Source organism: Serinus canaria, chromosome 17, assembly GCF_022539315.1.
Source record: "Serinus canaria isolate serCan28SL12 chromosome 17, serCan2020, whole genome shotgun sequence".
NCBI classification, from domain to species: Eukaryota; Metazoa; Chordata; class Aves; order Passeriformes; family Fringillidae; genus Serinus; species Serinus canaria.
In genome coordinates, this window is record NC_066330.1 from 7,470,706 (window position 1) to 7,495,386 (window position 24,681).

Below are 24,681 nucleotides of genomic sequence, written 5' to 3' on the forward strand. Positions count from 1 at the left end.
GGAGTGACAATGTGTGTCCAGTGAAACACAGGCAGAGGAATATTAGTGCAGGTGTGTGAGGCCAAAAAACTTTCTTGTGTTTGGGAATTGAGGGATTCTGCAGCTACAGGGCTTGAAAAGCTTTTTTTTTTGAATTTTTTATTGTGAGGGGTGAATCTGATTGAATTGTGGTGTGCTGGGGTAGTAACCAGGTGCCCTGAAATGAAAGTTGAAGCACACAAGAGTTTAAAAGTGTGGGGGAATGGGTACCCAGGCTTGGCAAGTCTGTGTTTGTCACAAATTTCCTGGCTGCTGGGTTTGCTTAAAATTGCGAAATGAAATGTTAAATTGAAGTTTCTACTTTTGGAAGAGACCTTTTGAAAATGAAACAGGCTTATCTTCAGTCTAGGCTAAAATCCAAAAAATTGCCTATATTTCAGAACTCCTGAGAAATGTTCTCTGTGATCCTTTTAAACATCCCATGCAAAAATGTGTGTGTAAGGGAAAAAACCTGGAGAAAGGTTGACCCTGGAGGATTTTTCCTTGCTTCCCTAATGTGCTGTAGCCTTTGGAAGTGCAGCAGTGGGGTCCTGGTGGCATCCACGTGGCCTGTGCTGTGGGCTGGGGGATATAACCTCCTTGCTGAGCTCTTTAGGAAAGGTCTGCTGCAGGATATGTGTGTGATGAGGGTGGAATGCTGTAAATCATCCCCTCCTGGGGGGGGACTGTCCCTCTGGATAGAATTAAGATTATGGCTTTGCATAACAGAGCTTCCCTGCTCTCCCATGGCCTGCTTGCCTCTGAGGATGATCTTGGATTTCTGCTGCAAAGCTGAGTGAGTGTTTTTGCTCCTGAAAGTAGCATTTGTTTTGATTTTAATTAGACAAGGAGATGCTTTTCAGTACAGACCTTTGAAGTATTGCTGGGAAGATGACTGCAATTAAGCAGCCTTGATATTTCTCTCATTTTATTCTTGTTTTTACTGCTATAAGGAACCTTCTGCTTGTGCCTTGTTTGGAGGGGAGAGACAGGATTCCTTCCATGAGCTTCCCAGGTCTAGAAGGAGCTGCAGGGCTGCTGTGATTTACAGTTTCCAGAGTACAAGCAGCACCCTCTTGGTGCTGATTTGCTGCAGCAAAGAGCATTCTGTGTCAGAGGAGAGAAGGGTCATTAGCAGGATGGCAGGGCAGTGACAGGGATGTGACAGGGAGCTCCTGCCTCCCCTCCCAAGCACCAGTCTGAGCTCTTGGTGGATCCAGGTGTGGTCAGGAGCAGTTTGGTTTTTCTCTGAGTGCTCAGAGGTGCACAGGGGTTGGGGTTAAGGAAGGTGCAGTGCTGGGGGGGAGAGGCAATGAGCAAACCCCTCTGGTGAGACTGAGGTGACACAGTGGTGGCTCGGGAGTGTCACCAGTGAGGTGCTGAGGCAGGGATCTGGCAGTGAGGGGTGACCTTGGCCCTGCCATCAGCCCTGCAGGACCTGAGGTGTGATGGGGTCTCCTCCATGAGAGCTTGCTTGGCTCTCTTTTGATCCAGCTTGGGAAGCCAGGAGCTTGCTCCTGGAAAATATATTGATTTCAGGGGTGAGAAAAGCTGTTCCTGGAGGATTGAGAGGTTTTTTTGTCAGGCTGGGTTTGTGCAAGTGCCTGGTCTTGCAGCCTGAGTGGCTGCTCACAAGCCAAGTGTCTTGTTGAAGCATCGTGTCCTGCAAGGTGTGGGAGGCTCCTCAGGACAGCCTCAGCTGGGCTTGTTCTTCCTTCCTCTCCACTGGGAGCTGGAACTGGATGTGCTTTTGCCCAGCTGGGCTCTGGGTAATGAAATGCAAAATGCCCTCAGCATTTCCTGGCTGCTTTGCCCTCAGGGGAACAAGTGCTGTCCTCTTCACTGACAGCCAAGGAGGAGAACCTTGTCTCTGTTCATGTACCTGAGCTTGTGTTCCTGACTGTTCTGGGGCAGACACACCTGCAGGCAGTGGGTCAGGGGCTCTCAGACCTGGTCTCTCCCCAAAGAGGAGGAAATTGAATTTGGGTCTTCCTCAAAGCTGCTGAAGCTGTGGGCCCAGTGACTATGAAGACCTGTCTCTCTTCCCATTGCTTATGCTGGAAATGGAAAAACAAACACAAAAAAAGATGTGGTGGAAGGAGAAATATTTTGGCTTATTTTGTGCTGGGCAGCTGTGGAGCTGTCAGTGCCCCTGGCCCACTCAGGGCTGCAGCTGAGGCTGGGAGCTGCTGCCTCCCCAGGGACTGCAGGTCTGGGGGTGCCCTTTGGGTTCTCCAAACCCCTCAATTCAGTGCAGTGCCCTAGGTCAGGGAAGGCTGGTGGAGTGTGCTGTAAATCAGGATTGGGTGGGATGTAAAGGCACCAGAAGCTGCAGAAGGTGACTGGCAGGTGCAGCTCCAATGTCCATAGATGTTTGTCAAGCCTGGAGGTTTTCCCTTGTTGCTGGAGCTCACAGTCTGTGCTGAGATACAGCTGTGCTGCTGCCTCACAGCTGGAAGGAGGTTTCCATTGTAAATGCCAGCAAAGTGTGTACTGGTGTCTGCACCCTGCCTTGTCTGGCCCTGAGTGGCTTCCCTGGGCCATGAAACTCCCTTGGGCTTGGCTGTAGCTCCCTGGGAGCTTCTTCCAGCCTGTTTCCTGGGAAAGCCACAGGAGGTTTAGGGCATCCTGTGTGATTTGCTGTTCTTGCCTTCCTGTTCTAGAAATCCCCAGGCACTCTGTAGCCCCTTGATTTTTATCAAGGGAGACAAACATTTCTGTTCATAAATAGGGGAAGGAACAGGTAGAGACTAAAATGAAATACAAGCAGGTCTGGGGGTAAGACTCAAAAGTCCCAATTTCCTTGATAATTTAGAACACCACCTTTGGGCATGGTGGGGAAAGCTGACCCTGAGCTGTGTGTTGTGTCCCTGCAGAGATGTCGGGGACGGTGTCGGACATTTCGCTGGTGCACTGGAAGCAGCAGTGGCTGGAGAATGGCACCCTGTACTTCCACGTGTCCATGAGCAGCGCTGAGCAGCTCTCCAGGGCCACCCCACCCAGCCTCCAGGAGCCCTCAGAGATCGTGGAGGAGCAGATGCACATCCTTCATATCTCAGTCATGGTGAGTCCCAGCTGCTGGTGGCACCCGAGGGATGGAGGGACCCCCTTGGAGGAGGGGGGTGAGGGGCAGGGGGTGAGTCTGGTTTGCTGATGTTTGTGTCCCTTCTTGGTTGGGTCTCCAGACAGGGAGAGATGTGTTTGAATGGGCCAGGAAAAAAAAAAAACAAAACAAACAAAAAACAACACTGTGCTTGATCTTCTGAGCAAATTAACCAAAGCAAAAGAGTGTGGGGAAGAAGCTGCTGGGAGGGTAACAATGATCCTTGTAGCTCCTCCTGTCTGTGCTGGAAAGTGGTGAAGTGCCAGTGGAGTGCTTCTGCTTGGTCTTTGTGTTTGGGCATTGTGCAAAGGCAAGATGTTGGGCTTGGCCATTTCTTTGTGAAGCTGAAGTTTATCTGTGAAGTGAGTAAGGGCTGCAGCATTTCTTGCAAAGGACAACTCTGACCTAAAAGTAAAAAGATGATGCAGTGCTTTGAATGTCTCCATCTGGGGTGTTTGTGACCTTTTAATAGTGCACTGTTTATGTGCTGTGCTGCCTTTTAAAGTTTCAGTTTCATATGAGGTGCTTGCCTACATGCTTGGATCTGGGCCATGGTTCCTCCGTGTTTTAGAGCTCCATCTGTAAGATGGGATTGTCCCTTCAATCCATTGGGATAAGATACAGAAAAACAAGAAGTTAGGTTGGTATATCCAGTGTGTGTGCGTGCCATTCATTTGCCAAAGCAAGTGTTTTAAGGGCCTGAGGATCCCACACAGCAACCCTCTGCAAAAGGTGAAGCTGTTCATCTCTTAGAATCTGGGTCATCTCCACAGCTTCTGTCCTTAGTTTTGGAAGGAGGAACAGAAACAATGGCTAAACAAATACTTTTTTTTTTTTTTTTTTTTTTTTTAATTTGAACAAGCAGCTATTTGGCTTTTACAACTTAAATCTGTTTTTTTGAGTGTCTCGTCAGCAGGGCTTTAGATCTGGCACTGAGTGCATGTGAGAAGGGAGAGAGGCTTTGCATTAAGGCTGTGGGACAAGATAAGGTGCTGGATGACAGAAGGGAAAGGAGTTGGGGGCTGCATCTTACTGAGTTGGATGGGGAATGGTTTTATGTCCTGCTGGATTGTCAGTGGGATGGGATGTTGGAGAGGGGGAAAGGGTTAGAACTATGTACTTGGAAAATGAGACTGAACATACAAGTGAGAGACAGAACAAAGAAAGAAAACTGCACAGCATGTGTGGGTGTGAGAAGCTCCATCCCTGGCAGGAGGTTTGAGTATGGGTTTGTGTGGCTGTTGTGGGCAAACCTGAGCCTTGGAGAATTGTCCTGTGTCTGTGAGGTGACACTTTCTCTGCAGCCTGGTGCTTCCTGCTTGAAATGCAGATTTTCTGTAGTAGGGAGAGATTCAGTCCTGGTCCTCAGCCCTTGCTGAAGATGATCTCTAAAATACAGGAGATAATTGTGAGTGGATGCTTGGGGAGTTCCTTTGAGAAGCTCCTGACCAGAGCCTTCCTTTGCTGCACCTCGGGATGGGTGAGCAGCAGTGCCAGGGGACAGAGCTGACAGCACTGCTGGCCATGTCACAGGAATGGGTCTGGCCTCTAATCCCAGCTTAGCCTGGGAAGATGTGCTTTGCCAGTGGCATGGGAGCACCCATGGCTTTGTTGTGAGAGCTAATTCCTGCCCTGTACCTCTCTTCCCTCCTGCAAAACCAACAGGGGAGAAGGAGTTGTTCCTGCCACACAGAGTCAGCTGTAATTCCACTGTCTCTATAAATCCTGGCATGCCCTGCAGCAGGAGCTGAGGTCCTGGGCATGGATCTGGGCCTGGGATGGGGTCTGGGCTGCACACGTGTCCCTGGGGAGGCAGGAGCCCTGCAGATCCCTTCCCTGGGTCAGGACTGCAGCACAGGCTTGAAACTTTGCCCAGATTTTTCAGAAGGTTCATTAACTTTTTGAGTGAACCCGAGCCAAGTTTTGAGTTACCAGCAAAGATGATTCTGTTTTGTTGGTTTGTTGCCTTTTTTTTTTTTTCTCTTTCCTTCCTTGAGGCCTCATGGAGTTCTGTAGGGGAAATAAAATGGACACAGCTATTTGTTTCTTGGGTGGAATGTTTCACCCAGGTCCCTGGACTGCTTTCCCACTCCTTTATCTCCTTTTCTGACCCCAGCTGGAGCACATCCCACAGGGTCCCCATCACCTGAGCTCTCCTACCCCAGCAGTGGGGCTCCCTGGCTGTGCTGTGCTTGGCACAGGGGGGCCCTGGGTCTCCCTTCCTGTCCCCACACCCTCTATGTCCATATCCCTTTTGCCTGGGGATACAACCTGTGTCCTCCTTCCCAAATACTTTTCCTTCCCCTTCCCACCAGGAAGCCCAGTGTCTCCTGTGTGGGTTTTTATGAACTAAACCCCCATCCCTGCTGTGGCCAGAATTCCAGCCCAGCCCAGTGCTGCCTTGGCACGCAGGCTCTGTGTGCCCTGCCCATCATCAGCCCAGCATCCCACCCCAGGGGACAGGAGGGGACATGGCAAAGTGCTTCCTTCATCTCCCTTTAGTGGCTCTAACACTTGCTTTTACCTCTCTCCTCGTGCTCCAGCTGATTCAGAGGAGCTGGGGAAGGTTTGCCTGGGGGATTTGGTTAATCCCTCTGTTAGAGAGCACTTGGCACAGTGACTGGGCAGTGAGACATCTCCAAGGCAGGGCCTGCTTGGGTTCCTGAAGGTGTTTATGGCCTGGCTGGGAGCTCCTGCTCTGCCTCTAAAGCCAAGACCCCCTCTGTGCTGCATGGGGGCTCCAGGGAGGTGCAAATCCTGGGTTTATTCCTCTTTCCAGTGATTCTGGCTGTCAATCCCTGGCTTTTTGGGGTTGGTTTGCTTCCAGTGCAGCAGGAAAGTGTCCATGGCCCGTGTCCCTGTGGCCACCCCTGCAAAGCACTGACTGTCACCCTCTTCACACCTCCCTTCCCGAGCTCAAGGGCATCTTTGACAACAAGATAATACTTAATTTTTATTTTTTTTTCCTTTCCTAACTGTGTTTTCTTAATCCCTCCCCAATGAGACATAACATTAATTACTGCAGTTAAAGGGAATTCAGTCTCCATTACTCTCTGCCACCCATTTCCTCTTGGCTTGAGCATCTGAAATTTGTCTCCCAAATGAAAAGAAGGGATAAAGGGAAACGAAAAACAAATACGCAAATGCAAGATTTTATTTATTTACCCTTTTTTTTTAAGCACAGTGTCAAGTAGAAAGGAATCAATATTTTTGTCATTATGCCTGTTGTGTTTTTTCACCATAATCTCAGCTGTCATTTGGGTTTAATTGTGTTGTTTCCTGTTGTGTGGAAGTAAATCTTATCTGTTTTGGATTAAAATTCAATGAAGGTCACAGCAGCTCGAAAACTTACCAGGCTGCAGCAATTAATGTTCATTTGGCTTTGATAAATTGGAATGTTCCCCACAATGGGACTAGAGTGGATTTCAGAAGCAATAATTCTTCCATTAACTCAATGATTCCCTGTGTGATGGAGCATCTTGTCGCTGCTCTGTTTGTCATCTGTCACTTCAAGGATCTGGGCATATGCCTGATATGATTTATCATGATTATTGGGGCTGCTTGTGTCAAAACATTTTAAACCACTAATTATTCCAGCCTTGTAAATTGCTGAATTTACCAAAACATAAGAGAGCTTTATTTTTTCTGTTGTTCCCCACCCGCCTGGTGTCCCAGTTTAATTATTGTTTTGTGTGGTGTTAAATCCAGCCCTGGGGCTGTGTCTGGAGGGGTTGTTGGTCAAGCTCTGGGTGGGACAGACAGGTTTTATCTCTGCACTGACCCTTTGCACCCTGTGAGTGTGGGGATGCAGGTTTGGGAAGAGGATGCAAAGCCCCATCCCATCCTGCTGGTGGATTGATGGGATTCCCTCTCCTGTGAGTGATGCCAGTAAAACAAATAAATCTCTCTTACATGGGATACCAGAGCCAGGACCATCCCTGCATGCTGGGAGATTTAGAAATGTGCTCTGTGCTGCCTCTGCTGCAGCTCCAGTAGAAATAAGCTGGATTTTTGGCGAGTGGTCATGAGGAAAAGCCTTGTTGCATCTCATGCCATCACCTTGCAAGGGACCAATAAAGTGTCTGGAGTAAAAGGTGACCAGACCTCATCAGGCCGCTTTTTTAAAATAAAAAAGTTATTATTTTACTATTTTTTATTTTTAATGCCCACTTTCTGCTGGCTGTGCTGGCAGCAGACAAGTTATCTCATGGCTTCTAGGTCTCCCAGAGGAGTTTCTTTAACTCATATTTGTGGAGTTTCCTTTTTTCTTCTTCTTCCCATACATCCTGATGTTTCCCTAATGATCAGCTGCTGGTCCTGTGCTCCATCAGCCCCGGAGCTGGGTGTAAATTGTGCTCCTAACTCTTCCCTCTGCTTTCCCATCCTGCTCTGAGGTGGAGCTGGGAAGGAATCCTGTGCCCCAGTGCACCCTTGGTGTGTCCTGGGCCCTTGGGGCTGCCTCAGGCTGGGGCAGCTCTCCAGTTCCTTAAGGTATCTCCAAGAGCAAGCAGTTCTTTAGGAGCTCTGATCACCTTTAGGAAAAAAATCTTCCCTGGCAGGGTGGGCAGGCCCTGGCACAGGGTGCCCAGAGCAGCTGGGGCTGCCCCTGGATCCCTGGCAGTGCCCAAGGCCAGGCTGGACAGGGCTTGGAGCAACCTGGGATGGTGGAAGGTGTCCCTGGGGTGGCACTGGATGGGCTTTAAGTTCCCTCCCAGCCCAGGCCATTCCATGATTCTGTGATTACTCTCCTTCCCACAGGTGGATATAACATCATCCCAGTGCAACTGGGCTTGTACCAGCTTGGATGGGAGGGGAGAGGAGGCTGAAACCCTTCTCAGAGCTGGGCTGATTCCCACTGTCCCAAACAAACAGCTCTCAGGGGTGACCCCAGATCCTCTGGGCTTTGGGCACATCCCCCTTGGGCTCCTTCAGCCCCAGCATTCCCTCAGGTTGGCCATTCTTTGTGGGGTTTCTCATTTCCCTACCCTGCAGTTTTTTGTCCTCCTTAGTGCAAAACTTCCCAGTGGATCCTGTTCCCTCCCCACCTTGCATGGTGCTGTTCCTTCCCTCCCCATCTTGCATGGGATTGCTGGCAGCACCAGTGGACTTGGCTTCTCCAGAGATGCAAAACCTTGCTCAAGGCTTCCTCTGGCTCCTTGCAGCTTGTCTTGCTGATGGCAGCACTGGAGCTCCTGTCAGCCAGCTCAATGGGAGAAAAAAACCCTGGTGTGACATGAGTAATGAGGTAGTGAAGAAGGCACAACATCTGTGTCATCATTTCTGCACCAGGAGGTCAACCAGATTCATCAAACATGCACTTCCAGCTTGTGATGTGTTTAGAAATTAATTAAGATAGGGAGAGAATTGCTGCTGCAGCAGATTTTCTTATCTGAAAGGTATTAAAAAGCTAAATTGATCTCCAATGAGCTGTTTTTATTTAAAAAAATCCAAAACCTGAAAGAAAAGCTCTAAACCCCCTGGGTTCAGCATGTCCCTGTGTGAGAATCATGTGTGGGGAGAGGAGGAGGAGCTGCCCACCCTGATGTGGAGGTGGACAAGCATCCCCAGATCCCTGGGATGGCGATGGGAGCTGCAGGCTCTGTGCTCAGACCTTCACCAGTCCTTCCCATGCTGCTGAAAGTGGCCCTCAGTTCTTCCCTGAGCTTCCTGAGGGTTCCTGAGGGACTGGTGGGATGGATCTCTGCTGGCTCAGAGGGGCTGAGTGCCTGCAGGCTCAGGGGGCTGGAGCTCAGCCCAGCTGGAAGCTGAAGCCACCAGTCATGCAGGAGCACTGGAACTGGGGCACGGAGGAGTTGTTGCTGGTCCATGCTGGAAGAAAGTCCCACTCCTGTCACCCTGACACTGTGGTGGCATCTGCTCTTTCCCACTCCTGTCACCCTGACACTGTGGTGGCATCTGCTCTTTCCCAGAATTGGACATGCTTTGGCTTTAAGTTCCATTTCCATTTTAATGCTGTCTGGGAGAAGGAGCCTCTTTCACACACCTTGCCCCTCCTCTCCACTCTCCTTTGCAGAGCTGGTATAAAACAGGGAGTAAATGTAGTTAATGATGTGCTCTGATATTTAGGGAATTAATTTTGGGGGATTTGTCTTCAAATTGTCGCTTTTGTGACAATGACACCTGTTATGCTGATAATTTTTCACCAGTCTCTCTCTGTTTTCCACCTTAACTCCAGTGAATACATTAGACCCTCTATGGCTTTCTCTCCATCAGACTTTTTCCACCCCACTGTGTTAAAATATGTAACTGGAGTGTTTGATTTGCATCTCTGATAAAGGAAGGCTGAATAAATACTCTCAATTCATCTGAACTGAGCAACAAACTTAACTTTCTCATCTCATCCCCAGAGCAATTGAAAACTGGAGGGAAAAGCAGCCATGGGAAGCTCTGGGAAGGGGTTTGGGTTTTGCAGATGGCATCGAGGGTGTGGGAGGGATTTGCAGCCTGAGGAGATTTCCCCAACCTCGACGTGCAGAGAATTGAGCACGGAAGGGAAAACCTAAAAACTCCCATTGGAAAAGTGGCCAAGGTTGTCAGGGGTGTGAGAGATGGGAAAGGGATGCTGAAGTCATGAGGAGATGGAGGAAAAAACACCAAAGGGAGGATTTGGGGAGTGGGGTGAGGAGCAGCAGAGCAGTGTGAGCTTGTGGCATGGGGTGGGACACACTCTGTGCCTGCCTTCACCCCTGGCCGGGTCCCTCTGTGCTGCCAGGCACTGCCAGGGTATTTTTATCAGTTTGCTGATCTCAGAGGCTTGTCTTGAACTTGTTCCCTTCCTTCCTCCTCCTCACTTTTTCCCTTCCCACCATCTGTCTGGGAAAAATACTCACATCCACAGCACTGCAGGGTGTAGCTGGTGGCCTGACCTTTTGGTGGTGTTTTTTTCTTTCCCCAGTGTGGGACAAGCAGATGGAAATCTGGGCTTCAGCGGGGTAGCTCTGCCTCAGCTCCTGGTTTCCAACCCTCTCCTCCACAGGTTGCTTCTGACCGAGCTGCTGGGCTCCTGGAGAGAGCAATTCCACGTGGGAGCCCTGTGCTAATCCTGTGTGTAAAGTGCTGGGAGTACTGGATTGGTACCTTTGAAACATTGATGGAAACACAGAAATACTTTGCAGCTCCCAGCCTGGATCTAATTGCTTGAAACTGCCAGGCTCCAAAGTACATATGGCATTAAAATTGTCAGGGAATGTTATTCCAGGAAAACTCCTGTGGATGCTGCCTTCTCCAGCGATGGCTGGGTGTGGGTGTCCCCTGGCTCTGAGGTTGTACCTCACAATGGAGAGTGTTTTCCTGGGAATGCTGGCAGGTTGGAGGGTGTTGTCTCCTCACTGGTGAGGCTGTGCTGTGCTTTAGTCCCAGCTGAAATATTATCATCTCCATCTTTCTGTTGGTACAATATGGGCTCTGACCCAGGGCGAGGAGCCTCACCCAGCTCTCACATCCCTGTGGGCTTGAAAGCTGGGCTGGTCTTCAGACAAGCAGCAAAATGCCTTTTATTTTTTCCTTTCAAACCTTGTGTTATCTGCAGTTCTCGCTCCTCTCAGTTGTTCCTCATGTTTGGATGAGAGGTGGAAATGTTTGCACCCGTTCAAGTGCTGTCATTGTCAGGCTCTGGCTCCTGTGAAGGTGAACTGTGCCCAGCCTCATGCAGAACAGCTTCAAGGTGTTTGTGAAAGATGTTCCCTCACAGCACCACAAAAGGCTGAATTCTCAGCTGATTGGCAAAGCCCGAAGATGGGAGTAAAGTGTTAATGACAGGGTGAAATGCAATATGATGTTTGTCCCCAGAAATATATTTGTTCTCAGTCTGGGCTTTCCTTTTTTTTCCCATTTAAAAATAAATTGGACTTGGTTTCACAAGGCACCGCGGTGCCGTGAAAAGGCAGAGCGCTTTTTGTTCAGGGAAGTGTCAGAATGAAATGTTTCTACTCTTCAACACTTTCTATATCCTCCCCAAAACCACTTACACTTTAGTTTCAGCTGATGTGAAACTGTCTGAGCAGATAAACCCTTCTTGGAAAAAAAACAAAAAAAAAAAACCTTTCCAGGCTCTGTGTGGAGTAGCTGTGCCTGGAGCAGGGGAGATGTGGTGCTGAGGGTCTGATCATCACCCTCTGGGTGCCTGCAGCCCCTGCAGTGCCTGGCCCTGGGGCTGGGATGCTCACACTCCCATCAGCAGGAAACAGAGGGAAGAAGCTCACATATCCATGATTTTCTCTGGCTGCTCCTACAGCAGAGCACTTTCTCTGTGTGTCTGGGTCTTGCTGTTTTGGAACTCGGGCAAAATTCCCACTGGCTTAATTGGGAGCAACATCAGGCCAAGTATGGCTATTTTTACCTGTAGCTGCTCCCCCTCCACCTCCTCCTTCCCTCCTCCATCCCCACGGGTGAGGGGGAACGAGCTCTGTTTCAGCTTTGAAAAGGTCTCTGCCAGCTCCAAGCAGAAGCCTCGTCACGAGGTCTCAGGATGTGCAGCGAAAGAAAAGGGGAGAGAGAAAAAAATGGAGTTGTGCTTATTGTTAAAATCCAATTATACAAAGCTGCAGGAAAATAACTGTTTATGAAGGGAGCTGGTTGATTGGCTCGGCTTTGCCTCAGGTGGGTGCTTCTAGGGCTGGATTTATGGCAGTGCCTGGAGAGAGAGTGAGTGGGAACATCAGCCCCAGACCTGCTGGGCTGCATGTGGATTTCAGGGCTTGGATTTTTTTTTTCATTGTGTTTCCCTTTATCCAACAGGAAAACTGGTGGCTTTCCCTTCTAGCTGCCTCCTTTTTAGCTCCTCAGGGCAGAGGAGACCTCTCCCTTTTTGTTCAGATGGAAGGTGAGGAACCCTGCAGGTGGATGGCAGCAAAACCACTGATGCTTTAGCAGAGTCAGGGGTCTCCATTTCCCCTCCCAGAGCTGGAGCTGGGCAGCAGCTCCTCACCAGCCATTCCTTGGGCCAGTTTGAGCTTTCCTGCTGCCCTGGCTGTGATTTTCCACATTGCAGCAATCTTGGGCTCAGGGTTATAGACAATTGACTTTGCCTTGAGGCATCCTTGGGATTGGTTTAGGGCCACCCTTTCCCAGATCCACCTGGGACACTGGTGGCTTGTGCTGGATGAATGCTGTGATTCTCCTTTTCTTCTCTGTCTACTTGAACTGTCTCTGCCACAGAGCCCAGCTCCTCCTCTGGCTGTCTGGGGACCGAGGGGAGGAGGAGGAGTCCGAAGTGTTCCAGTGGCTGCTGCTGAGCCCTGGGAGCTGGGGAATAGCCTCGTCAAACCAGAGAAGGGAAGTGACCTGGTTCTTCTCTCCCCTCTGCCCTCTGTGCTGGGAAGGGAGGGATGAGCAGGGCTGTTCATGGCTTGTGTTTCTGCTGTCCCCTCCTGACAGGGACAGGGGTTTCACGTGGGCATTCCCTCAGCCTCAGTGTGCTCTGCAGGGAGGCTTTAGTGACACAAAGACAGATCTTTCAACCAAGCTGCTCCTGCCTTAGGATCCTGACTGCTTTGGGTTTGGCTGCCTCTATCCCAGTATCCCCCACCTTGTGCTGGTGGGTGCAGGTGAGCAGGCTGTGCTCCCAGGGCTGCCTGCAGCACTTTCCCAGCTGTTCTGGGACAGCTGAGCCTGCAGAGGAAGCTGGTGCCCAGCTTGCTGATGTGATGCAAAACCAGCAGGTCAATGACAGTCACGTGCTGTGTGCTTCTGCCAAAACAATCACATTTCACCTGACCATGCCTTTGCTGCTCTTTGTGTCTCTGCTGGCATCCAGTCTCCCTCCTTTCCATGCTGGAGTGTTTTCCCATCACCTGTTCTGCTGCAGTGGCTGGTGGGGCTGCACACCCCTCCTCAGGAAGAATCCCCCCTTGCTCAGCTGTCACCCTGACAGGGGGGTCTGTGTGTGAGTGCTGCCATCAGGCTGTTCCTGTGATGGCTGGGGTTGTCCCCATGCTCTTCTGATCAGTCCCTTCCTTCCCTTCTCCTTTGAAAAACATGGTTAATTAAATATTTGGACTCATCCTGTCATTCCCTGAGCTGCTGCCATTCTCCAGCAGCAGGTTTTTCACCCTGGGTGTTTTCTGGGTGTTGGTGAGCTCCTTCCTGAGCATCTTCAGCCACCCCCACGGGGTCTGCACGTGCTGGGGAGGACAGAGGCTTTGCCCACCCTGCCTTTTTGGGCCATGACATTTTGAGGCAGAATCCCTATTTCATCCCATGCACTCAGTCCTGTTGGCACAAGTGTGAACCCAGCAGCATTTATCATTTATCATTTATCTCTGGGGGATTGCTGGGGGTGAGTGCTGCTTTTGGGGGCTCCATACAGCAGTGTGGGGTGCAGGGAGGCTGTGTCCAAGTGCTCCTTCCTGTCTTGCTTTCCCTCTGCTGGCTGGGAGGCTGATGGCTTCATCCTGGCCTCAACAAAGCAATGCCTTCAGGTTCTATCTGCTCACCTCCTGCCATACTCTGGATATAGCAAAAAAAGGAGTGTGGTTTTGATTTGGGATTTTTTTTTAATTTGGTTTTTTTTATTTTAAAACTTTTTTTTCCCCCATGCTCTTCCTCCTTGGCACACAGATCACCAGGGGGAGGGAACCTTCAGCCAAGCTCTCCATCACATGTCCCTTGTTTTTTGTGTGTTATTTTTTCCCCACTGCTGCCCTTGCCAAGGGAAGGACATTGTAGAGCTGCTGAGGCTGGCAGGGGCTGTAACACTGCCTGCCAATAGCCTTGGTGTCTGAAAAGACTTAGGAAATGCAAGCTCTAAATTAGCTCCCAAATCATCTTCTCTCTTTCCCGGGCTGGAGAGCCCCTCAGAGCCAGCCCAGGCTCCCCAGGAGCAGCCAGCTCTGCTGTGGGGCTGGAGAGGCTTGGGCTGGAGAAAGCAGCATGATGCTCCCATGGGATAGCAGGAAGAGCCTCAGCATGGATGGCTCAAGGCAAGCTGGAGCACTCCAGGGACAAATTCCTGCTGTCCCTCCTCCCCACATGTCCACGCTGCCCCCTGCCCAGCTCCCTCCTGCTGTCACCCCTTGGGAAGTGTGTTGGGGTTCCTGGCTCTGCTCTGGAGGGCAGCAGGGGAAGCTCAGGGTTGAGGGACATCTGCTGAGAGCATCCCAGGGGAGGTGGGAGCCCCATCCTGTGCTTGCCCCAAGGGTGCTGCTGAGGGCAGCCAAGGTCATGGCTCTGTTGGCAGCACACACGGCAGGGACATCTGGGGCAGCAGAAGCTGGAGGAGAGGAGGGGGAGGCGTGCTGGCTGTGAGTCTGCTGGGGGTTGGATTGTGCCCTTTTCTGACCTAGAGACAGGGCAATTTCCCCCACTGGGGAGGGGGACAACCTGTGCCCTGGCCAGCTGTTCCCCTTAAACACCTCATTTCTGTCCTTGCCAGGTCGGTGGGTGAAGGCAGAGCTGCTGTGAGGTGGAACAGGAGCAGCTCTGTGCCCCTGTGCTCTGCCTGGGCACAGCACCTGCAGGGCAGAGCTTCTCCCAGGGCCTTTGGAGAGGGCTGGTTGTGGAGCAGCTAAGCCTAGGGAGCAGTTTTGGTATGGCTGTGTCTCAGAACCTTGTCTTTGCTTCTGTTGTCACCTCTCAAGAGAGAAAGGGAAGGGCTCAGCTTTGCTGCATCTCCTGGAAATTCAGGCTTCAGCTCCACAAATGCCCCGAGGTTCTGCATACCCCCTGGCACTGCAGCCTTCACACTGAATGCAAATTGCTCTTTAAATGTCTCTGTAGGTGGATTTTATAGCTCAGGTGCTTCGGGGCAGAGCACAGGCATCACAACTGATCTGCTCTGCTAACCCCAAACCATCCCAGGAGTGGCTCTTGTGCCATGGGGCACTTGGCATCCTGCCTGGATTGGGTGAGGATGAGGATGCTTCCCGAAGGGCTGAGCATCTCCACGATGTGTTGCTGTGCTGCTGTGGCTCAGGGAGGCCAGGCTGCTGCTGCCAGCATCACTCCTTCTCCTCTTTCTCCTCCTTCTCCAGGCCCTTGGAGGCAGCACGTGTGTGGGAGAGGGAGCCCAGAGCTGCCTCGGGGCACTGAAGTCTGTCCCTTCATCCTAACAGCAGGCACCTTGGGAAACAGCAGAGGAAAATTCCACTTCTACAGCAGTGCAACTTGGGTTTTGTATTATTATTATTTTTTTTTAAAGGCTCTGTCAGGCTCCTGCTCTCTCCCCCTCCCCGTGCTGTGCAGCCAGCTCTGAAGCAGAAATGATATTTTCTGCCAATGCAATGATTAGCCTTTCTGCTAATGACCCACGAACAGTGTCCAAAATAAATGAGCCCAACCTGCTCATCTTATTAGCCAAATGATTGCACAGAAAGAGGAAATATCTGCAGAAACAGCTTAGGCAGCTGTAATTTGGAAGCGTGGAGGAGTCACTGCTTGAAGTACGGAGAGGAGCCATATGTCTTCAAAAAGCTGGGAGAGCTCTCGTGTTATTGGGGTGCTTCTGCTCATCCCCTGCTCCCCCTTTTGAGAAATAATTGTGCAGGGCTGGAGCTGTGTCTGTCCTCAAATTCTGTGGGTTCCTGGGCCTGGGAAGGTGGAGACAGGTAGATGTTTCTGATATTTCTCCTTGTCTGGTTTTTGGCTTCCCACATCCTGTAGATGAGAGCCAGCAGCAGTGGGATGTTGGTCAGGAGAGCAGCTGATGCAGTAGCCAGTACCAAGCTGCTCTCCAGGAACTGTTCTTGTGTCCTTCAGGCTCTTCCCAAAGCACTTGGCAATGTTGTGGAACATCCTTGATTGGCATGAACAGGGATGAGGAGCAGAAAAGGGAGAGGGGAAGGCAAGGGGGGTTTCTGCAGAGAAGAGAGGTGAAGGGGGTCTTGTGATTCCCCTCACAGATACTGAAGTGAAGCAGGAGTTTGCTTTGGAAGGGATTTCTGGCTTTGTGTAAATGCAAGAGAGAAATGGGGCTGGGTGCAGGAGAAGAGTAGAGCGTGAGGATGAGAGAACTTGGAGGGCTGAGTGTGAAACCCCTCCTGATTTTGGGAACAGCTTGACCTTCTCTGGGAGATGTCCCAGTTTGAAAGGTGGGTTGTCTTTCCAGTGTGTCCCAGTAGGTCTCATGCTCACAAAAAGACCTGTCCTTGAGAGAGGTGACAGCAGTGTGGCTGACCTGGAGAAGGGCCCTGGAAGGCTGACCCTGTATCACATCAGAGGATGTGCACAAGCTCGTGTCTTGTATAATAGCAGAGAAAAACACACTTGATCCTCTGGTAGCCTGGAGGGAGGGCAGCTGGAGACCTGGCTGATGATTCACCAGCCCTAAAACTGCTGGGGAGGGTGAGGTCATCCTCTCCCAGCACCCTGTGTGCAGCCATGTGCTTCCCTGACCTTCTCTGTGGCACAGCTGATGTGAGTTCCCACATCAGTCCTCTTGTTCAGCATCTCAGCTTTGGGGTCCCCTCAGTCCCCTGGTCCCACCAGGAGCCTTCAGCAGCTGACTGAGACCAGAGCCCTGCTTGATATTCCATGTTCACACATGTGCATGTATATCCATGAAATAGAAACTCCATGTAGCTGCATGTACATTTATTTTTTACCAAGCTGGGATCTGAAGGGTGCCATGCACAGAAATAAGAACCATGACTTTAATTTTCAGTTTAACTACATTCATATGTAGCTACTTCATTGCTGCTTTCTATTTCATGCAGTCAAATTCTGGACTTCTTTCTTCCTTTCCTAATTAATGGGATAATTGCAAATCGTGCATTTTTTTTTTTTTCTCCTAAGAAGTTTTGGGTTTAAACGATTATCTGTGTTTGGAAAACATCCTGACAGTGCAAATATTGAAAACTGGAGCACTGAGTGGATGAGCCAATGACCCTGGCTCTCCTTGCACCTCTCAGTGCCTCTCAGTGCACTCAGGAATGCTGCTCTGGGTCCCTGGGGCTGGGAAGTGGCCGAGTCGGGGGTGTGGCTGTGGATGGAAGGTTCACCTGCATGCCCCAGGCTGCCTTTGATAACTTTTCCTCCTTGTTCTCTTAAACAAGTTTTTCAGGTTAATGCTGCAGTGGTTTGGCTGCAGAAAGTGTGACTGCAGGGTTTTATTTCTTTGGTTTTTGGATTGTTTGGTTTTGGCATGTTTGTTTGTTATAAGTGGGGGAGTTTCTTCTCCAGTGCCCCAACCCTTTGACAGTGCCACCGTGGCAGTGCCCTGTCCTTCTGATGGCACTGCCATCCGTGGGGACACTCTTTTGTTTCTTTGGTTTTTATTCTGCCATTTTTTCATTGTTTGTTTCTTCTCCAGTGCCCCAGCCCTGTCCTGTCGATGGCACTGCCATCCCTGGGGACACTCAAAGGAGCACTTCATTCTCAAGGGTTTCCAGGATGAAGATTTGCTTTTCCATAGGATCTGTGGAGCGGAAGGGATTTGGAGCAGTCACTGAATCCAGCTCAGTGCCCTGGGGCAGGATCAATAGCCCTTTGTCACTGGTGATGGATGTTTCTCTGTCCTGTTCTGCAAGAATTCCCGGCCCCTGTGGGCAACATTGCAGCCTGCCAGGTCTGACAGGATCAGGGTCCAGCAGCCCCACCAGTGCCCGGCCTCCAGCCCAGCTTTGTGACAGCTCAGGATTTCAGATAACTTTTGCACAGATTTAAATGAGCAGGAGCTTTGAAGTGATGGATGGAACCCCTTTTCCTGGAAATGTTTTGCTCTGAGGATTTCGCTGCAGGTCTCTGGCTCCTGGCAGCATGCAGGGATTCAGGCTGGCATCCCCCCAGGGGCAGAGGGTGACAGAGCTGCTGATTTTGAAGAGGAGGGGTCTAAGCACTTCTGTTTTCCTTTCCAAGCTCTGTCTGAACATTGGGTTATGACCCTGCTCTGGGATGCCAGGTCCATTCCTCTCTGTCCAGCAGCTCATCCCTACAGAGACAGGGACATTTGGTGCCTGAGGTAGGAATAGGACATCTGGATTGCTGAGGCTCTGAGTTCTGGGATTTCATTCCCTGGAGCTCCTCCTTGCTCTCTGCAAGACACATTCAGCCTCTGGTTTTAAAACCCACACTCCTGTCCAGCTTGTGTGAGGGCACCTGGTCTAAGATCAGTAGCCGTGCTGCTCTTCTGTGCTTCCCAGCACACTCTACTGCATTTATCCTTGGGTTTATGGATTTATTCTGGTCCCACTGCCATGAAACATGGGTGGGGCTGCTCCCAAGGGCTTATCCAAGGATCACAGCCATAGACCAGAAAGGCTGAACCACCAAGTTTGCAGCACTCTGACTGTAGCACGAAGCAGAGACTTTTTTTTTTTTTTTTTTGGCTTCCTTTGTTCTGTGGGAAATTACTCTTGAGTGATGAAAACCTGAAAGAAGGTCAGATGTTGAGGACAACAGCTGAGTCCCTGGGGAGTAAGAGGCTTTTTGTTTGGAGCAAGGGGAGGGTTTGAAAGGTGGAGGAGCTTGTGCAGGACAGTGCTGCCTCTCAAGGGCGCTTATCTCCCCCCCAGAGCTCCCTCCTCTCCTTGAACCCAGGTGAGCCTCTCTGGGAGCACACAGGGCTGGATCTTCATCTCCCAAGCATTCTTTCCCCTCAGGCCAAGATGTTTCTTTTGCAGGGCTCTTCTGAAGATGGGAGCATTGAATAAACTGGGCTTAATTTAGATTAGATGTGAACTCAGGCCAGCCACGGGATAGGCAGCACATGGAGGAGATGGAGCTGGGTGGAAGTTGTTTTCCTGCCTCCTACAGGAAGGAAAGAGGGATATCTAAAAACAAACTGCTGTGGGATGCCTGTGCATGGTGGGGAGAGTGAGCAAACTAAAGCTCAGTGCTCAACAAACAGGGAGTGGAGAGGAGCTCTGTGAGCCCAGAGGTGTGGGCAGAAGGACTTTATTAACTCCATTTGAAACATTTTGTCTCCATTCCCATTTAGCTGTGGAATCTAACTTCATTTTAGCTTTACATTTAAATTTTCAAAACAGGCCTGTCAAATTAGCAAAAGGAAATTTGATTAGAAAATGGCAGCAGGATTGAGTCTTTGTTTTTCTCAGTTCACAATTTGGCTCAGCGTTTGCTCTTAACCAAAAATACATCGTTGGAAAAGTGGGTTTTAGCTAGTCAACACTTCCCAATTGTGAGGAAAAAACTAGGGAGCAGAGATGGAGAATTCCTGCCACTAGCTCCCCAGTTGTCCCTTGCTGGGACTTGGAGAGTCAGGCTGTGCCACCAGGGCTGAGGTGGCATTAGTGGTGACATTGGGACTGGAGGGAAAGAAGGTCACAGAAGGGTGGGAGGGCTTTGTGCCTTCCCTTGCTCTCTCCTGCTGGCTGCCATCCCCATGGCTGGGTTCAGCTCTTTGAGCTCCCTGAGGCCATCAGGGGCTGAGCCTGGGTCAGTGGAGAATGCTTCAGTGGGGGAGCTGGGCTGGTTTGGGGTGAGGTGCAGAGCAATGCTCACCCATCTCAGCACCTTGCTGTTCCCTGTGTCTGTGCCAGGCTGTGCTGGGTGGGAGAAGGATCAGGAAGGCAGATGGGCAGTGCAGTTAAACACTGGCTGATAACAGCCAGGGGAAGGGATGGGGCTGGAGAGCTGGGAACTGCCGCCCCAGTGCCCAGGAGAGCTTCCGGGGGCATGAGGGAGATTTTGGGGTTGGAGGAGCAGCTTTCCCTGCCCAGAGCCCTGTGGGAAGCCTGGGAGCAGTAATGGGGTCTCAGACTGGCTCTGGGGTGGCCACCCTCACCTGGTCTCTGCCTGCTGCCAGGGACTGAGCTGGGATCTGCTCCACAGTTATTCACAGATGCTGCAATTAGGCTGGAGACACGGTGTCAAAAACCTGTGTCAAAAACCTGACAGTAGCCCCGGTGTGTGCACGGGGAGGGGGCTATTAGCCTGTTATTATCCATTTACCCAGATAGCTCAGCTAATCAGCTTTCAGATGGGGAGAATTAATTGGTTTCGATTGCATGTTTAATTGAAATGAATTCCTTCCCTCTTCCAAACAGGCACTTGCTCAGCTGCTGCTGCCTGGGAAGAGGGGGCTGCAGCCTTTCCACCACCACCCTCATGGTGTGGGGCAGCTGAGCTGGGTGAAGCAGCCATGCCCTGCAATCCTCACTCCATCTGGGAAGGAGCCCTTGTTTCTCTATCCCTGCATCCCACTCCAAACCCTCTGCTCCCAGCTGGGATGGAGAGTGTGAGTCTCTGATTGTCTCAGCCCCTTGTAGCGCACCAGGGAGAGTGGCAGGTCATCTTGGTGGCACACAGGTGGCATCACTGCCATGCTGTCTCCTCTGCTTTCCTCCTGTTGACTTGGATGTTCTGCATCTATATGGGAAAAAAAAAAAAAAAAAAAAAAAAAAAAAAAAAAAAGAAAAAAAACCTTGAATTTCAGGAGTTTGGGGAGGGGGACTGTCCCCAGGATGTGCAGAGCTCTTCAGGTCTGGCGGTTCAAAGGGTCCTTTGGGAGGTGCAAATCCAGCTTTTCCCTTCCCAGCCCAGTGGCAGGCTGCCCTGCCACCCCTTCTCAGAGTTTGCTGCTCTCACACCCTTCAAATAACAAAAAAACCCAAATCTGGTGCATTCCCATACTTCTATATTCCCAATTGATACAGCAAAAGGCTGGGTGAGAAAGGAGCAGTTTCATCAAGATGTGCTGCAGAACAAAAAGGTTTTTGAGGACTCATGTGAGCAGTGAGTGTGAGAGCTGTAGAGAAGGAAATCCCATCCCCATGGGATTGTTTTTCCACTGTGCTGAGCCCCGAGGTGGTTTGGAGGCATCACATGGAGAGCTGGATGAGGGAACTCTCAGTTCTTGTCAGGGAGATGAAAAAGCCCTGAAAGAGGGATAAATTTTATGTGTGTGCAAGGTTCCAGTGAAGTTAATGGGAGTTAAGTGTGTGGTTAAGTGCTGTGTTTAACTGGGCTTTTAAGAGCCTGCTGGGAATAGCTGTGCTGTTTTGGGAGAGGAGGCTTGTAGGGTTCCTGAGGTCTTGGATCTTCTCTTTAAATCAGTCTTGGATCTCCCTGCTCTGTTCTACATGGAGAGGCAGCACAGTTTTCAAATTTCTTATCAAATCATAAATGAAGATTGATAAAAATTAAGGTTTGGTTTGTTTTTTCCCTTTGCCCAGGTATCAGTGGAGGCTTTGTGGGGCTGTGGTGTGTGACTCCTGTAGTGTGACTTATGATGCCAGAATTCCAAGGTACCTTCAGATGCCAAATGCCACGTGGGCACGTGCACGGAGGCTTTTTCCCTGATCATGTGTTTTATACCCTCCCTCTCCTTCTGGAAAGCTGTGGTTTGTGTTCATTCAGCTGTGGATGTTCATTATGCTGAAATGTTTGCACTTTAAATATGGTAAGGCAGGGTTTGTTTTTTGTGGGTTGTTATTTCTGTGGTGGTGTTATTTTTTTTTTTTTCCACTACAGGCTGGATTGTTCAAAAAAAAAAAAAACAACCAGAAAACAACCCCACAGCCAACAAAACAAACTCTTTTCCTTCATGTCTGTATGTACCATAGCACCTTCTCATCATCTCCAGAAATTGTTTGAGAAGTCCATAAATAAATGCTAAACCCCTTTTCCACTCTCTCTCATCCTCACCATGGGTAGAGCTGCAGCACAACCAATGCAGAGGAGACCTGGTCCATCAATAAGGTTTGGCTCTCTAAGAAGTCCCTGCACTTGTGGTGAATTTCTGCACCTCTGCCACGATTTCTGGACACGTGGCCAAGGCCTGGCAGCCCCAGAGGTGGCTGGTTAATTGAGCAGAGTGGGTGCTGTACCCTGTCCCTCTCAGGGGCTCGGAGCTGCAGGCACGACATGAATCGTGTTCGTGTTCCCTCTACCGGAGATGTGCATCTCTTATTAGATTAATCTTTCTTCTAATATATGCAGAATATACAGTGGGAACAGCATTAATTCGCACTAATGGTTGTGAGATCCACTGAGAATTAACTGCATTTTTTTGCAAATTAGTGAGGAAGCGGATAAACACAGTTATTAAAAAAAAAACAAGCAAAGGTACTTTTGCAACAGCAGTACGTGTTTGTCGTTTATCTGACAAGTGTTCTTTACTTTTAATTATATTTCATTACTTGCCAGCAAACGCTGTGCTGGCGGATATTGTAATAATCCTCCTAATTTGAAACCTTTCTTTTAGCATTTGCTAAACCTTTGTTTGGAAAGGGCTGGGGAGGTCAGGGATCCTGCAGTAGCTGTGACTTTGGGCGGTCCCATGGCAAGTGCTTTCCATCCCTGGAGGTGTTACTGGTGGATTCAGTAAAACCAGGCTTAAACTAAACCTTGGAGGGCTTCAATGCTTTTCACTCTCAGCTGGGAAGGTATTAGGGCCACACAGAGTCAGTTTGGGTGGGTTCCCACTCGCCCTTTCCCTGGCAGGAGTTGCCTTTGCTGGGCTGTGCCTGTGGCACGGGGATGCTCCTCACCTGAGCTGGGTTCCTGGGGACAATCAGGGTTTAGGCTCTGTGCTGAGGATGGTGCAGGGAGGGACACTGTGTCAGGGGTGGCCCTGAGGGACTTTTCTTCAGCCCTGTGTTTCACTGGGAAGTGCTTTTTGTGTGGCCACAGCCCTGGACACTCTCAGCCTGCAGCATGTTGTCCTGGTCAGTAAAAACTCACCTGCACTGGGAGATACTTGCTGTGGATGAGGTGGCCTCTTTTATGGAAAATCCAGGTCGTTTTCCCTTAATTCAAGTGAATTTCCCCTCCTCTTTGGAACAGGGATGACACACAGCTCAGCCCGGGGTGGAAATGAGCTGAGTGGGATGAACACGTGCAGGGGTCTCTTGTTGGCTCAGCGTGGAGCAGGACTGGGGCTCTGTAACTCAAACTCCTCGGGGGGAAGGAAAAGCTTTTGTTTTTGTCTCAGCTTTGCGCTCCCAGGCTGCCCACATTAGGAAAACGTGAGCACAAGCACAGGAGACCTTATGAATTTTAAAATCTTCCCTCTCTGAGGGCAGGCTCTGGGTTAGCAGGTCAGCCCATTTCGGTGAACCGTTTAGCGCGCATTAAAATCACAATTTATGCAATCTGCGCCCCGGCTTTAAAAAGAGCCAGCAATCAGGTACTTAATAAAATCACCTCCAGCCCTCCTCTTTCAGCTGGCTGCAAATAAATGCCTTTTTTTTACATAATAAAAATGGATTAGGAGTCATTTTGAATTGTTATCCTAGCGAGATGTGCGGTTCGGGACACGCAGGCACGTTGGCTGTGATTGAAGGTTGTGTGTTTTGGTGCTTGCACACAGCCAGTGCCTGGGAGACCTTTCAAATAAACATTTACTGGAACATCACATTGCATGTCTGAGCAGCACAGAAAGCCTGATTGGCAGGTTCACTCCTTCCTTTGTTTCCCTTCTTGGATGAAACAGCAAAACAAAACTGAGCGTGGCTTAAAAAAAAAAAAAAAAGTATGAAAATGTGACTTGTCTGAATTGTGCTTTTTTACTTTATCATGGAAGAGTCAGAGATCTTAAAGTTATGGTTCCCACAGCAACTGTAACTCTCATTGCTTGTGTGTGTGCGTTGTGCTTTACAGGACTGTATATACTATGAAATTTATGCCCTGTGTGTGGATGTAAAGCATGGTAGGAGGACCTGCAGGGTCTGGATGGAGCCATCCTATTGGAACCCATCCTCTTAAACCCCTGGGCCACATCCTGTGCTCCTTGCACCCATTCAGAGAGCGTGGTTCAGGGGTGCTGTCACCTCTGGGCAGGCTCAGGTGACACAGCTGTGATAACAACACTCCCAGAAGGCAGTGCCCCAAGCACATCTGTAGCTCAGTGAGGTGGTGAGCAGTGGAAAGAAGGGAAAAAAGAGATGTAATTCAGTTCTCCTTGGGCTGCAATTCAAGGAGCTGTCCCTGCTCAGCAAAGCGCTGAGGCATGTGCTCTAGGCTCATGGACTGTAATGGGAATTAAACACATTTTTAAAGTTGAGTGTGTGGTTAGGCACCTTGCTGAAGCTGTGCTTCAATGGGGATTTGAAATGCACAGGGAGAAAATGTTGGATTTTAGGAGATTTGCCCTGGGTATCATCTTTGTCTCTTAGAGAGGGAGGTGGGGTTGACTGGCCTGGAGTCAGGACTGGATCCAGATCTCTTTGGAGTACATATATGTATATATTTAAACCCTGGTGTTTGTCTCTTCCTCTCTAGCCTTTGTGCTGGCTTACTGTCTGTCCTTGGTCCCACCCCCACACCCTGCCTCAGTTTCCCTGCCTGATGCTCACTCATCACTGCAGCATGTGGGGTTTGGGCTGGAGGAGTGGCTGTGATTTGTGGATGGGGGTGGGCTCTGCCTGACCTCTCTTTGCATCCAGAGTCTGGTGGTGCTTTGTGTGTCTGGGTTCCCTGGGAGGGGATGCAGTACCCCCAGATGAGAGATAAGATGCTGTGGAGCTGAATTATGGGAAAGCCAAAATTGGGGTGAGGGGAATTCAAGAAAGCACCATGGGATCATCTGCTGTTCCCTCAGAGCTGCACAGGGTGCAAGAATGCCCTGAAGCCTCTATTTCTCATTTGAAATAAAGTATGACTTTTCAAAAAGCATCCAGGCTTGATTTAAAAAAAAAATTAAA

The 24,681-nt window shown here is 50.0% G+C and overlaps 1 protein-coding gene across 1 annotated transcript in view; it reads left to right on the forward strand.

The window, feature by feature from the left end:
* ASTN2 (astrotactin 2) overlaps window positions 1-24,681 on the forward strand; it is a 299,849-nt gene that overhangs the window by 22,174 nt on the left and 252,994 nt on the right. Inside the window, exon 2 of the mRNA XM_030231263.2 lies at window positions 2,895-3,082. Within this exon, the coding sequence (XP_030087123.1) occupies window positions 2,897-3,082 (186 nt within the window). The 5' untranslated portion in view covers window positions 2,895-2,896. The remainder of the gene's footprint in view (window positions 1-2,894; window positions 3,083-24,681) is intronic.